This window comes from Ricinus communis, unplaced genomic scaffold, assembly GCF_019578655.1.
Source record: "Ricinus communis isolate WT05 ecotype wild-type unplaced genomic scaffold, ASM1957865v1 Ctg11, whole genome shotgun sequence".
NCBI lineage: Eukaryota > Viridiplantae > Streptophyta > Magnoliopsida > Malpighiales > Euphorbiaceae > Ricinus > Ricinus communis.
The window spans coordinates 272,786-286,308 of record NW_025963410.1 but is presented as its reverse complement, the minus strand read 5'-3'; the positions used below and the strand labels follow the sequence as shown (position 1 = coordinate 286,308).

Below are 13,523 nucleotides of genomic sequence, written 5' to 3'. Positions count from 1 at the left end.
CATTCTTGGTACTGCGAAGCTATGATCAAGTCTGTCTGTTTTTGTTTTCATTGACTCTAGTTTTAGCATTTATTGTTAGAGAGTATTATTTCTTTTTCTTGTCAGCTTATCTTTGATACTGTATTAAGAATAAATGTAGTAATGATAGCAAGGTCAGAGATTTGTGGTGAGTTCCCTACTCAGTGGTGGTGCACTTTCTTTTACGAGATGTTAAGAAGCACGGTAGACTCATTGCCGTTTCTATAAGTGATTAGTGCATACCAGCCTTAGATACTTCGATTGTTGTTTCGATGGTGGGCAATACAGTTTATGGTCGGTGTAAAGTGTAGTTGCAGTCATGCCATAAATTGCCTTATCATCACATCAGGTATTGTCTTAATGAGTAAAGCTGGCCTCAATACTTAAAATGTCAAGCAGAGGTAAGAGCATTTAAGGTTGAGTTTTATGGTTGTAAGAAGAATAAGAATAGTGGTTGGTGTGTATCTTTCGGGTGCTGGGAATCTAAAGAAGCTTCAGTGAATACCACTTATTTTTCTAATAGAACAAAAGTTTTTTAAAATACAATATTGCACCTAGTCCCGTAAGAACTCATTATGGCATTTCATTATTAGGCATGCACATAAAATACCGAGTCTAGTATACCATAAGCACCATAACTCATTTTCAGGACATGCATATCATGCATTGCAACCCTTTGGTGATAAGGGGTATCGTCACCCTAGTGTGTGATATTTTAGAATTTTATAAAAAGAAAATGACTAGAGATTTTACGATTTTATAAAGGTGTTTTTCAAGATAAATAATTTTTATTAATAATGATTATAAATAAATAAATAAGTAAACCTTTCAAAGTAAACTATGTTAGCTTAGGGTTCTTTGGAAGACAAGCTTAGTTGCTATGAGAATGGATCTATGGCTCAACATGCTCCATTTTGGACTGTAGAGGAATAGAGGAGACTTTCTAGATTCCAGTCGAGGTAGAGTTCTGTTTCGAGACGACATGATTTCAATACTGAAATGGTCTTGTATCATTTATCACAACCAGATGGATGATATGATGTGTATATTAAGGATATTCAGTACGTGTAAGGGACACATCATAAGGAAAGAAGTTGGCGAATGGAATTTGGCAGGACCAGAGTTGGTTCAGATCATTTCAGAGAAGATTCCTATTATTTGCGAGTGGCTGCAGACAGCTTTCTTTAGGCAAAAGAGTTATGTGGATCCGAAGCGGGAGCATGTGGAGATTAGTATTAGAGATTATGTATTCCTAAGGCATCTCCTATGCAAGCTGTGATGCGGGTTGGTAGGAAAGGCAAGTTAGCCCCGCATTATACGGAATCCTTGAGATTATCGACAGGATTGGTGAGGTGGCATATAAGTTGGACTTGCCGCCAAATTTCTCGCATGTCCATCCGCTATTTCATATATCCGTGTTGAGGAAGTATATTTTTTATCCTTCGCACGTGTTGCAACATCAGTATGTGGATCTGAGCGAGATTTGACTTATAAGGAGCAGCCAGTCATGATCGTGGATACTCTAGTTTGCCAACTTTACTCTAGGAATATACCGATGGTTAAGGTGTTGTGGCTGAATCACTCTATCAAGGAATATACTTGGGAAGCCGAGCAGGAGATGAGAGATTCCTACTCTCATTTGTTGCAGTCTTGTGGTAAGCCTTATTCTTTTAAAATTTGAGGACGAAATTTTTTAAGGGAGAAAGAATGTAATACTCGAAACTTCTTTTAATAATAATAATAGTTAATAAAGATTGTGATGATGATAATAATAAAATTAGAAGTTTTAAAATTTAATACATGTGGTTAGAGTAAAGAATTTTATTTTTAAATTGGAGGAATTATGACAGATTTTTTATGAGTTCCTATTCCAAAAAGGATTTTAAATGTTAGATAAAATTTAAGGAATTATTAACCTATATTGAATAATTTTAATTAAATAAGAATTTGCGAAGCAAATTATATAAAATGTGATTTACTTCTTGTAAGTATCACCCTTGTATTTACTTAGCATGTATAAGAAAAATTAAATTTGCCTAATTCGGGCCTATAAAAGTAATTATTTTAAAGAAATTATTTGGGGGAAAGGTAAGTTTTAATTAGCAAGATGGTATTGGATTTAATTGAAAGTAGTAAACAAATTGATTAATTAAGTTAATTGTATTTTAGGATTAAATTGAAATTTATAGTTGAGGAGGAGGCTAAAAGTAGAGTTGAATTAATATGGGGCTTTAGTGGAAAATATATTGGTTGGTATTTTTGTAAATAAATAGTGTCAGTAGGGCATTATGGTAATATCAAATATAAAAGCAAGGGTAAATAAGTAACTCTCTAATAATTTTAATTTAGCCCAAAGGTAACAACTAAGGGCTTAAGTGAAAGAGTGACATTAAGCTTAAGGGTTGAGGAAAAAAATGAATAGGAGTTAATGGGTCAACACCATAAACAATTAGAGAATAATGTGTAGTGCTATGAATAACCCTATTGTATGCAAACTCCACATATGGTAAAAGATCCTCCCAAGATTTAAAATTCCTAGAAATTAGAGAACGAAGTAATTGAACCCTAGTTCTATTAACAACTTCGATTTGTTCATCCGTTTGTGGATGGCAAGTTGATATGCATACTTTTATACATATTTGTTGACATATTATTGCAAATTTTCTTAGCATTTATTGTGTTTTTATTCCAAGATCACCCGTGTTTTGTGTCCTTTCGTGTTTTAGGATATTTTATAGGTCCATCATCAATACTTTAGCAACTTTAGATCAATTTCGGGTGAAAACAGATGGAATTAGAAGCTGTTTGACGTTGGGTTAACTTTTGGGAAGTCAACACGGCCCGTGTTGGAGCCCTTGTAGAAATTCCAGGCCATGTAGAGCACGTTTTTCTAGGGCACCACTCCCTAGAGCACGGCCCGTGTTAGTTAATAGGGCCAGAACACGACCCATGTTTGCTAACACGGGCAAGAACATGGTCATGCTCGATTCAATTCATTTTGTCAATTGGAGTCCAACACGGCCCGTGTTGGGGGACACGGGCTGGAACACGCCCGTATTTATGCAATGAATAAAAGAAACGAGCCAAAAAGAGAAAAGAGAGTTCCGGATCGGCGATTTTGATTTCTGATCTTCTGTTGAAATTTTGCTTGACGTGTCCTCAGGCATTTCAGGGGCTTCTAGGAACTAATTCCACCTTGGAATGTCAGATTCGTGATCTGGTTTTTGGATTGAAGATTGAGGAGGAGTTTTGAAGCAATTCTAGAGATCAACTGTACTGTAGATCAAGACTTTGAGCTGTTCATCCAATTCTAGGAAAAGGGTGTATATGTTTCGATTTCTTTGTTCTTTCATTGTAATTGAATTCCTATTTGCTTTAGACATGAACATGTGTAGCTAGATTGGTTGAACCCATTAGGGTTCCTTACTATGTTGGCTCTATACTGCATTCTTGAGATTGTTTGAGTTTCGTTTCTTGTATTCTTTTTGCAATTAATAATATAAATCTAGTATTTGTTAAATTGATTGGATGTAATGATTACTATTCATAGAATTCTTTTAGCACTTGAGAAATTGTAATTGAGTTCAAAAATTAATTGCAAGAACAGGTTAATTTTCACTTAGAGTTAAGTTTAATTAATTTGCCGGATTAAGAATTAACAAAGCTTAATAGAGGTGGATTAAAACTTAAGGCTTATTTAATAATCAATTGTTAGGAAGAGATTCCAACTTTAGGTTCTTAGGTTTAGGAATTCGGTTGTCTCGAGAGGGAAATCGAATTCAGTTTAGAATTCATCCACGGGTAGCATAATTCGGACTCAATAATCTATTATCTTTTGTTTGATAGCCAACTAGTCTAAGTCCTATTTGGGTTTGCTTTCTTGTCCTGATTATTCTCTTTGCTCATTCATTCTCACATTACACTTAGAATTTAGTTTTTTAGTACATCTAGAAACCTCCGTTATTAATTTTAGGCTAGATAACAAGGAATGAAGTAGTAACTCTAGGATTTCACTTTCATGAGGGATAAGATATTTTTAATACTTGCCATTGTGCTAGGCTACATCGATAGGTTCACTGCCTTAGTTGTAGTTGCATAAGCATATGCGCATCAAGTTTTTAGCATCATTGCCGGGGAAGCTTTGTCTGAAAACTAGAGTGAAATTTGCTACTTGTTACTTTAGCCATATTTCTTTTCTATTTTTGTCATTTACTTTTTGTTCATTTATTTATTTGCTTGGTTTGTTGCTGCCTTGTTCATTTCAGGTAGTTTATAACTAGGAGTTCTAATTCTGCACCAGTAGACCCTCTACCCGAACCAGAGCGATTCCTCAGGCAGCTGAGGAAGCGATTAGACGTGAAGGAGGAGGAGCAGATTGAGATTCCTGTCCATACACTAGTGGACATGGGACAGGGCAACAAAAACTTCATTGAAGCAAACATGATGATGTATGAGTTTGCTAGACCTTCCTTGGAGGAGAGGGACATTAGTATATTGAGGCCACCTGTTGCAGTAAACAATTTTGAAATTAAGCTAAATGTCATTCAGATGGTGCAATAGAGTGTACAGTTTGGGGGCTTGCCTAGTGAAGATCCTAATGCGCACATCACAAATTTCTTGGAGATTTGTGATACCTTCAAGATAAATGGGACTATCGATGATGCCATTCAGCTTAGGCTTTTCCCACTTTCCTTGAGGGATAGAGCAAAGAGATGGCTACAGTCCATACCACCTAACACTATCACCACCTGAAGTTTTTTGGCTGAGAAATTTCTTTATAAGTACTTTCCACCTGCTAAAACTGCAAAGATGTGTAATGATATTTCTTCTTTTGTGCGGTTTGATGATGAGAGTATGTATGATGCATAAGAGAGGTACAAGGACCTGTTGAGATGTTGCCCACACCATGGTTTGCCATTATGTATGCAGTGCGGACTTTTATGATGGCTTGGACTCGTACGAGGTAGATGGTAGATCACGGTGCGGTGGGGCCATCAGCGATGGGCAGCTAGAAGCAGGCCTAGAATTTAATTGAGGAGATGGCCATGAATACATATCAGTTGCAGTCTTCTAGGAGTAGGCTAGGATGACAAGGAGTGGTGAACTAGGTAGATTCTACATCAGCCTTGGCAGCTCAGGTGGAGTTTCTAGCCAAGAAGATGGACCAGCTCCAGATGCTAGTCTAAGTAGCATAGCTTGACTGCGAGTTTTGTGGTGGCCGACACTACAGTGCAAACTGTCATGCGGGAGGTATATTTACTTCTTCTTCATCTTCTTCTTCTGCTGACCATGGTTGATTATATGGGAAATGCACCCAGGCAGCAAAATAACCTGTACAGTAACACATACAATCCAGGGTGGAGAAACCATCCCAACTTTGGGTGGAGAAATAACAATACCCAGGGTCCACCGGAATTTCAGCGGTTGCACCAGCAGCAACCCCAACAACAGACTGTTCTCCCTCAACTACCTCAAAACTAGGAGAAGAAGCTCCATTTAGAGGAGTTGATGATGAAGTTTGTGTCCACTTTAGAGAACAGGTTTCAGCAGATGGACACAGCTCTTAGAAATTAATAGGCCTCCATACAGAATTTGGCGAATCAGATAGGCCAGGTTTCTAAGATGTTGGCTGAGAGACAGCCAGGGATACTCCCCAGCACCATAGATTCAAACCCAAGGGAGCATGTCAAGGCTGTCACCCTGAAATTAGGTAAGCAGTTAGCTAGCTCTTTACCTATGGCTGATGATGATGTTATTATGCAGGATGAGCCAACGAGGAAGGAGTTAGAGCCTAACGTGATAGAGCCTACGCGAACCAAAGACAAGAAGAAGAGTCTTGTGAGAGAATACCAGCCGCCAATTCCATATCCTGCCGGGTTGAAGCAGAAAAAGGTCAATCAACAGTTTGGCAAGTTTTTGGATTTATTTAAGAAGTTGAGGATTAACCTACCTTTTGTTTAGGCTATATTGTAGATGTCCAGGTATGCGAGATTCCTGAAAGAGATTCTAAGAAACAAAAGAAAGCTGGAGGACTTGGGATTAGTGACACTAAATGAGGAGTGCTCAGCCATTCTTCAAAATAAGCTACTAGTAAAGAGGCGTGATCCAGGGAGTTTTACTGTTCCTTGTATTATTCGTGATTTGCATATTAGTGATGCTTTAGCTGATTTTGGAGCTAGCATTAACTGAATGCCTACCAATTTGTTTGAAAAGTTAGGTTTGAGTGAGCCAAAACCTATTAGGATGAGCGTACAGTTAGCAGATAGGAGTGTGAAATTTCTTAAGGGAATAGTTGAGGATGTATTCGTTAAGGTAGACAAGTTTACATTTTCCTGTTAATTCTATTGTTATGGATATGGAGGGTGAGAGTAGTGTCCTTCTAGTCCTAGGTAGATGATGGGCTCTTTATGCAACCTACACCTAAGGCAGTGAACCTACCGATGCAGCCTAGCACTAGTGAGTATCAAGGTCGTATCCCTGGAGATCGGGTGAACCTAGAGTTACTACTGTTTGCTATGTTATCTAGTCTAAAATAGGGTGTGAAAGTTCTAATGTACCAGCTAATGGTTATGAGTGCAAATAAGTAAATGAAGAACAACGGACAATCAAAAGACAATTGCAAAGAGAGAAACAAACCCAAAAGGGAGCCTAAGTGATGGAATTCTAAAAATGGATTGTATGGATTGCCGATCTTGCTTACCCGTGCCTAAATCCTGAATTGAATCCCGGTTCCTCTCTCGAGCTTACCGGATTCCTAAACCTGCACTAACCTAATGGAATCTCTTCCTATCGGATTACTACAGATTAGCATTAAGTATGATTTAAAACTATTAAGAGTTATTAGTTCTTAATCCGGCGAGTAAATCAACCTTATCTCTAAGTTTAACTACTAGTCCTTACTATTCAATGTCCAGTTGTAACAAGCATTTCTCAATGTCAAGAAACAACCTAATAAACAATTAATCCAACGTCTCAAATTAACTGAATCAAACTTTAATTATTGAATAGCAAGAAGATTGCAATAATGACAATAATAAAAACTAACAATTAAGCATAATCCATCAACAAAGGTGAACCCTAATGGATTCAAAACATCTAGCAATTAGGGAACAAAATAAGGAAAAACAAATTAAAGGCATGTACACCCTTCTCTTTCAAGCTGAATGAGAATCCCTAAAATTGCAAATTCGAAATCTCAAACCCTAGTTGCCTCTTGAATGCTCCCAAAGTTTGTCTTGATCTTCAATTCGATGTTGGAACAAGTGAAATCCCTCCTTCAATTGATGAATTTTTTATCTCTCAAGGTCTACAATTGAGGTATAGGAAAACAATTGATTAAGTGTGTCTTGGAATTGAGTCCAAAAATCGTCTCTCTCCAAAAGAACTCAAAATTGCCTATATAGTTGATTCAGCATGGCCGGAGTCCAGTGTGATACGGAGTCAGTGTGATGATTCAGTCAGTAGGAGTCCGGTGGCCGATGATTCTACCGAGTCGAGCGGTCTTGGAATCTGTGAGTCTGTTGTCTTGACTCCTTCAAGCGATGCCCAAGCCGGTCTTTGAGCTACCTGGCCGTCTTTGGAGGCCGTGGTGGCTACCAAGTCGTGTTTGAAATGGCACAATTGGGGATAGCCTCTTGGTAATTCAGCACGGCCGGAGTCCAGGCCGTGCTCAACCCTCGGGGTGGTAGTTCTCACCCAATTTGATGGATTTTGGTCCGTAATCACATGTATTTCCCTCGATTATTGATGGTGTCCTTCGAAAATGACCTGAAACGAGAAAGGAAACAAAAGACAGGTGATTCTAGCATAAAACGGGATAATCATGCATAAAAATGTAAACAATCGGGCATGAAAACATGTGTAGTATGATGCTTATCAAATTACCCCACACTTAAACTTTTGCTTGTCCTCAAGCAATCAACAACTCACTCCTCAAACAGATACCAAATAACTCAATCCAATGCATTGCAGGAGGTTAGCTCAAAACAAACTTAATAAAGTTGCTAAAGTTAAGATGATAAACCATCTAAATTGAGAACCATGCCTCACAAGATGTCACTCAAAACACACAAGTGTATATAGGTGAAAGAAGATCGCCAAGCTCTCAACGCAAAAATACAGAAAAAGTGCTTACCATAGGGTCGACATAGATCCAATCTCCACTACTACGAAATAATCAATAATCATGATCAAAGGGTCTTGAGCCAGGTTGTAATGGGGTTAAGGTAGGGTACGTATAAATATGGAATGTAGGCTACAAGTTACTGGAAGTTAAGCAAGTAATGCAAAAAAGTAACGAAGGATCAAGTGTTGTACCAAAATGAACACTAAGTTGCTCTAAAAATAAGATGATGCTCAAAATGAACTAAATTAATACTCTTTTTTTTTTAATATATATATACTATGTATATATATTACAACAGCTTATGTAGGGGTTGTTGGTTATTGACACATACAATAAGACTGAATATCAAATTTTTTATTTTTTTTTAATTGAAGGCAGCATCTATGAAAAATCTAGCAACTTAGTGAAATATATGATTGCAGATTGATCCAAAATAAAATGCAGTATAAACTTACATAATTTCCAGCAACAATGGTAGAAAGAATGGTCAAATGAAAAGAAGTGATAAAATGAGTGTCACTGTTATTATTATCACGAAAGGAAAGGCTAAGGCTCAAAATTGGTTCACTAAGGGAAAAACAGGGTTAGGCTTTTTGGCCAAATTATGTAAATCCTAAGTGCCCAAATCATCTGACGATTATTGACAATTCATGTAATCTCAAAAGATATCGTAAAGCAAGTTCTAGAAACAGAGATTCTGTACAATGCTCACTAATGAAAGAAAAGGGAGCATAATAGTGATGCACCAATTGGCTAAAAATCTCACCATTTGAGTGGGTTAAAATTGCATGAATTCTCAAACCAAAGTTTAAACAGTCAATCACAATAATAAGCAACAATATTAACAGTGTTCTATATCTAAGATAAAGTAAAATGGAAGAATTTAAGGAAAAATACCAGTTTTACCTGGCTGGATTGTAATTAAGAGATTCGTTCATTGCCTTCTTCCAACAAGGTTCGATAAAAGCTATAAGGGAATCCATTCAAAGGAGAAAATCATTAACTGCACAGATCTATGGTACCTACCCCACACTTGTGAAAAACATTATCCTCAGTGTAAACAAGGTAGGCACTCCAAAATAAAAGGAATAAAATACGTAAAATGAAGCTAATTATGGGAGTCCATAAAAGAAATTAGAAAACTAAGAGAAAAACAAGACGACAAAAAGAGATAAAAACTAGAAAGTCTACTAGATCACGCCCTTGATGTGTACTTTAACACTTCAAAATATGTTAGTCCTCAAAATTACGTGACGAGCATCAAGTAGGCTAACTCCGCAAAATTCAAGAATAAACACATTCCAAGCAACATCTAGTAAAAGGTTCAATAAGATAGCATCTCCTCAAAATCAAACTTACTAAAAACATACTGAAATATCTAACTGCAAATGACTACATAAAATATAAAAAAATGTCCAAAAATTCAGAAGCAAAATAGATTCGGAATGCCTCCGAAGGCGCTTCTTTTGTTCGAGTCGTTTAAATTTGGACTCGGATCGGCATTCCCGCATCAGCGGGCAAATTAAGAAGGTAGGCTCAATGTAAGTTGGGGCTCGAGGCATAAAAGCGCAATGAGAAGGTCCGATGTGTGCAGTAGATGACCAAGGAGGTGCTCTCTGGACCGATTTGGGATGTCCATTCATCCACTCCGAATTCCGGCCTAAGTGACTGTCAAAACAAACTTGCAACTACCCTTCTCGGGTCTATCACAGCACAAAGTCTCATATTGATACAAGTTATTTTTTTTTCAGATGAATAACACATACTAGTAGGGGAAGAAACATGTATAGCATCATCCATTTGTACATCTTATGGTTGTGTATTACATGCAAGATCAATTCCATCAATACAACAAATGGCATGAACATGGTCGGTGGAAGAACTATCAAATGAGGGTAAACTAAAAGTGACACAGTCGTCCCCTACATTAAGTTCTAACTTCCCCTCAAATACATCTATTTTAGCTCTAGCTGTGGCAAGGAAAGGTCTCCCCAAAATTAATGGTACAGCATGCTCATTGTCCATATCCAAAACCACAAAGTCCATAGGAAATATGAACTTATCTACCTTAACTAGCACATTTTCCATAATTCCCCTAGGAAGCTTAACAAAACGGTCAGCTAATTGAATGCACATCCTAGTGGATTTTGCCTCCCCCAAACTTAGCTTATTGAACAAACTAGTGGGCATGACATTTATGCTAGCCCCCAAATCAGCTAATGCATCATCAACACATAAATTACCTAAAGTACAGGGAATAGTGAAACTCCCTGGATCGTGACATTTCTCTAGCAACTTGCTCTGAAACACTGCTGAGCACTCCTCATTAAGCTGAACATAGGCGACCTCCTCCAACTTCCTTTTTCTGCTAAGTATGTCCTTTAAGAACTTAGCATACTTCAGCATCTGCTCCAATGCATCAATAAAAGGCAAGTTAATATGCAGTTGTCTAAAAATATCTAAAAACTTACTGAACTGCTCTTTCGCCTCTGCTTGTTTAGCTCTAGCAGGATAAGGAATCTTAGGTTGATATTCCCTGACTGGAATTGATTTCACCTTTTGTCCCTCAGGTTCCCTAACCTTACTGCTTGCCTTAACCTGCACATCAATAGTGGCGTCATCAAAAACAGGCTTAGAAGGAGCTGAAACTAACTTACCTGAACGCAAAGTGATGGCGTTCACGTGCTCCCTCGGGTTAGACTCAGTGGTGCTCGGGAGCGCTCCTTGCTGCCTTTCAGAAAACATCTTAGAGATTTGGCCAATCTAGGTCTCCAAGTTCTGAATTGAGGCCTGCTGGTTCCTAAGTGCACTATCAGTTTGCTGGAACCTCATCTCCGTAGACGTCACAAACTTCATCATAAGCTCCTCTAAATTTGACTTCTTTTCCGGTAGAGGCGACATGCGAGCCAGTGAATGCTTCTTGTTGATGAAGTCTCTGAAAACCAGGTGGACCCTGAGCGTTATTGTCCCTCCAACTGAAGTTGGGATGATTGCGCCACCCAGGGTTGTATGTATTGCTGTAAGGATCATTCTACTGCCTTGGGGCATTCCCCATATAATCAACCTGTTCAACATCAGAAGACATAGTAGAATTAGATGGAAAAGTAGTAGAGGATGAAACAAACATACCTCCCACGGTACAGTTCGCACTGTAATGCAGGCCACCACAAAACTCGCAGCCAACGTTCGTTGCATGAACCGGCATCTGGAGTTGGTCGATCTTCTTGGCTAGAAGCTCCACTTGAGCTGCCAAGGCTGCTGTAGAGTCCACTTGGTTGACCACTCCCTGTCTTCCTGGTCGGCTCCTAGAGGATTGCCACTGATAGTTGTTCATGGCCATTTCCTCTATCAAGTTCGAGCCCGCTCGGGCGTCTTACTTGTTTAGCGCCCCACTGCTGCGGCATCCACCATCGCCTCGTTACAAGGTTCAACCCACGAAGGTCCGAACCTGCATCAACACTGGCAATCCGTGATGTGGGCAGTATCTCAAAAGATCTTTAAATCTCTCCCATGCATCGTACATGCTTTCATCATCAAACTGCACAAAAGAAGATATGTCATTTCTAAGTTTAGCAGTTTTAGCGGGAGGAAAATACTTATATAAAATTTTTTCGACCAACGCCTTCCAGGTAGTGATCGTCTGTTGTGGAAGAGATTGCAGCCATCTCTTTGCTCTGTCCCTAAAGGTAAATGGAAACAATCTCAGCCTAATGGCATCATCGGTTGTTCCATTTATCTTGAATGTGTCACAAATCTCCAAAAAGTTGGAGATATGTGCATTGGGATCCTCGCTGGGCAATCCTCCAAATTGCACGCTTTGCTGGATCATCTGGATAACATTGGCCTTTATCTCGATATTATTGGCCGCTACAGCAGGTCTAACTATACTCGTTTTCGTCCCATCTAAAGATGGTCGAGCAAACTCGTACATCGTCCTCTGATCATCGTTGGGCTAGGGGTCATGGTTTTCCATCGTGTCTAGTCTATCCACAGGTACCTCAACCTCAATCTCAACCTCTTCTAATTGCAACCTCTTCCTTAAGAGTCTAAGGGATCGTTCTGGATCAGATAGAGGCTCTATAAGATTCGAGTTTGAGCTCCTGGTCATAAACTACTTGAAACCGAAAGTCCACACAACCACACAACCACCAATCAACAAAAACAATATAATAATAAAAAAAATAAAAAAAATAAAAAATAAAAAAAAACAAATAAAGAATAAATGAATAAATAAATAATGACTAAATTAACACAAAAACAATTCACTCTAGTTCACCGTTATTGTGTTCCCCGGCAACGGCGCCAAAAACTTGATGGGCTCTTTATGCAACCTACACCTAAGGCAGTGAACCTACCGATGCAGCCTAGCACTATTGAGTATCAAGGTCGTATCCCTGGAGATCGGGTGAACCTAGAGTTACTACTGTTTGCTATGTTATCTAGTCTGAAATAGGGTGTGAAAGTTCTAACGTACCAGCTAATGGTTATGAGTGCAAATAAGTAAATGAAGAACAACGGACAATCAAAAGACAATTGCAAAGAGAGAAACAAACCCAAAAGGGAGCCTAAGTGATGGAATTCTAAAAATGGATTGTATGGATTGCCGATCTTGCTTACCCGTGCCTAAATCCTGAATTGAATCCCGGTTCCTCTCTCAAGCTTACCGGATTCCTAAACCTGCACTAACCTAATGGAATCTCTTCCTATCGGATTACTACAGATTAGCATTAAGTATGATTTAAAACTATTAAGAGTTATTAGTTCTTAATCCGGCGAGTAAATCAACCTTATCTCTAAATTTAACTACTAGTCCTTACTATTCAATGTCCAGTTGTAACAAGCATTTCTCAATGTTAAGAAACAACCTAATAAACAATTAATCCAACGTCTCAAATTAACTGAATCAAACTTTTATTACTGAATAGCAAGAAGATTGCAAGAATGACAATTATAAAAACTAACAATTAAGCATAATCCATCAACAAAGGTGAACCCTAATGGATTCAAAAGATCTAGCAATTAGGGAACAAAATAAGGAAAAACAAATTAAAGGCATGTACACCCTTCTCTTTCAAGCTGAATGAGAATCCCTAAAATTGCAAATTCGAAATCTCAAACCCTAGTTGCCTCTTGAATGCTCCCAAAGTTTGTCTTGATCTTCAATTTGATGTTGGAACAAGTGAAATCCCTCCTTCAATTGATGAATTTTTTATCTCTCAAGGTCTACAATTGAGGTATAGGAAAACAATTGATTAAGTGTGTGTCTTGGAATTGAGTCCAAAAGTCGTCTTTCTCCAAAAGAACTCAAAATTGCCTATATAGTTGATTCAAGTAGGAGTCCGGGCGGTCTTTGAATCTGTAAATCTGTTGTCTTGACTCC

The 13,523-nt window shown here is 38.3% G+C and overlaps 1 protein-coding gene and 2 non-coding genes across 3 annotated transcripts; 2 read left to right on the top strand and 1 right to left on the bottom strand.

Moving 5' to 3' along the window:
• Positions 1-4,824: 4,824 nt before the first annotated feature.
• LOC112536246 lies at positions 4,825-4,931 on the bottom strand. Its single transcript, XR_003080291.2, has one exon. It is a non-coding gene; the product is annotated as a small nucleolar RNA R71 (small nucleolar RNA).
• Positions 4,932-5,640: 709 nt separating this feature from the next.
• LOC125368720 lies at positions 5,641-6,207 on the top strand. Its single transcript, XM_048370312.1, has 2 exons — positions 5,641-5,910; positions 5,992-6,207. Exons 1-2 carry the CDS (start codon positions 5,641-5,643, stop codon positions 6,205-6,207), a joined length of 486 nt encoding a protein of 161 aa, XP_048226269.1.
• A 5,400-nt stretch (positions 6,208-11,607) lies between these two features.
• LOC112535592 lies at positions 11,608-11,714 on the top strand. The gene has a single exon (XR_003079687.1). It is a non-coding gene; the product is annotated as a small nucleolar RNA R71 (small nucleolar RNA).
• Positions 11,715-13,523: the final 1,809 nt, after the last annotated feature.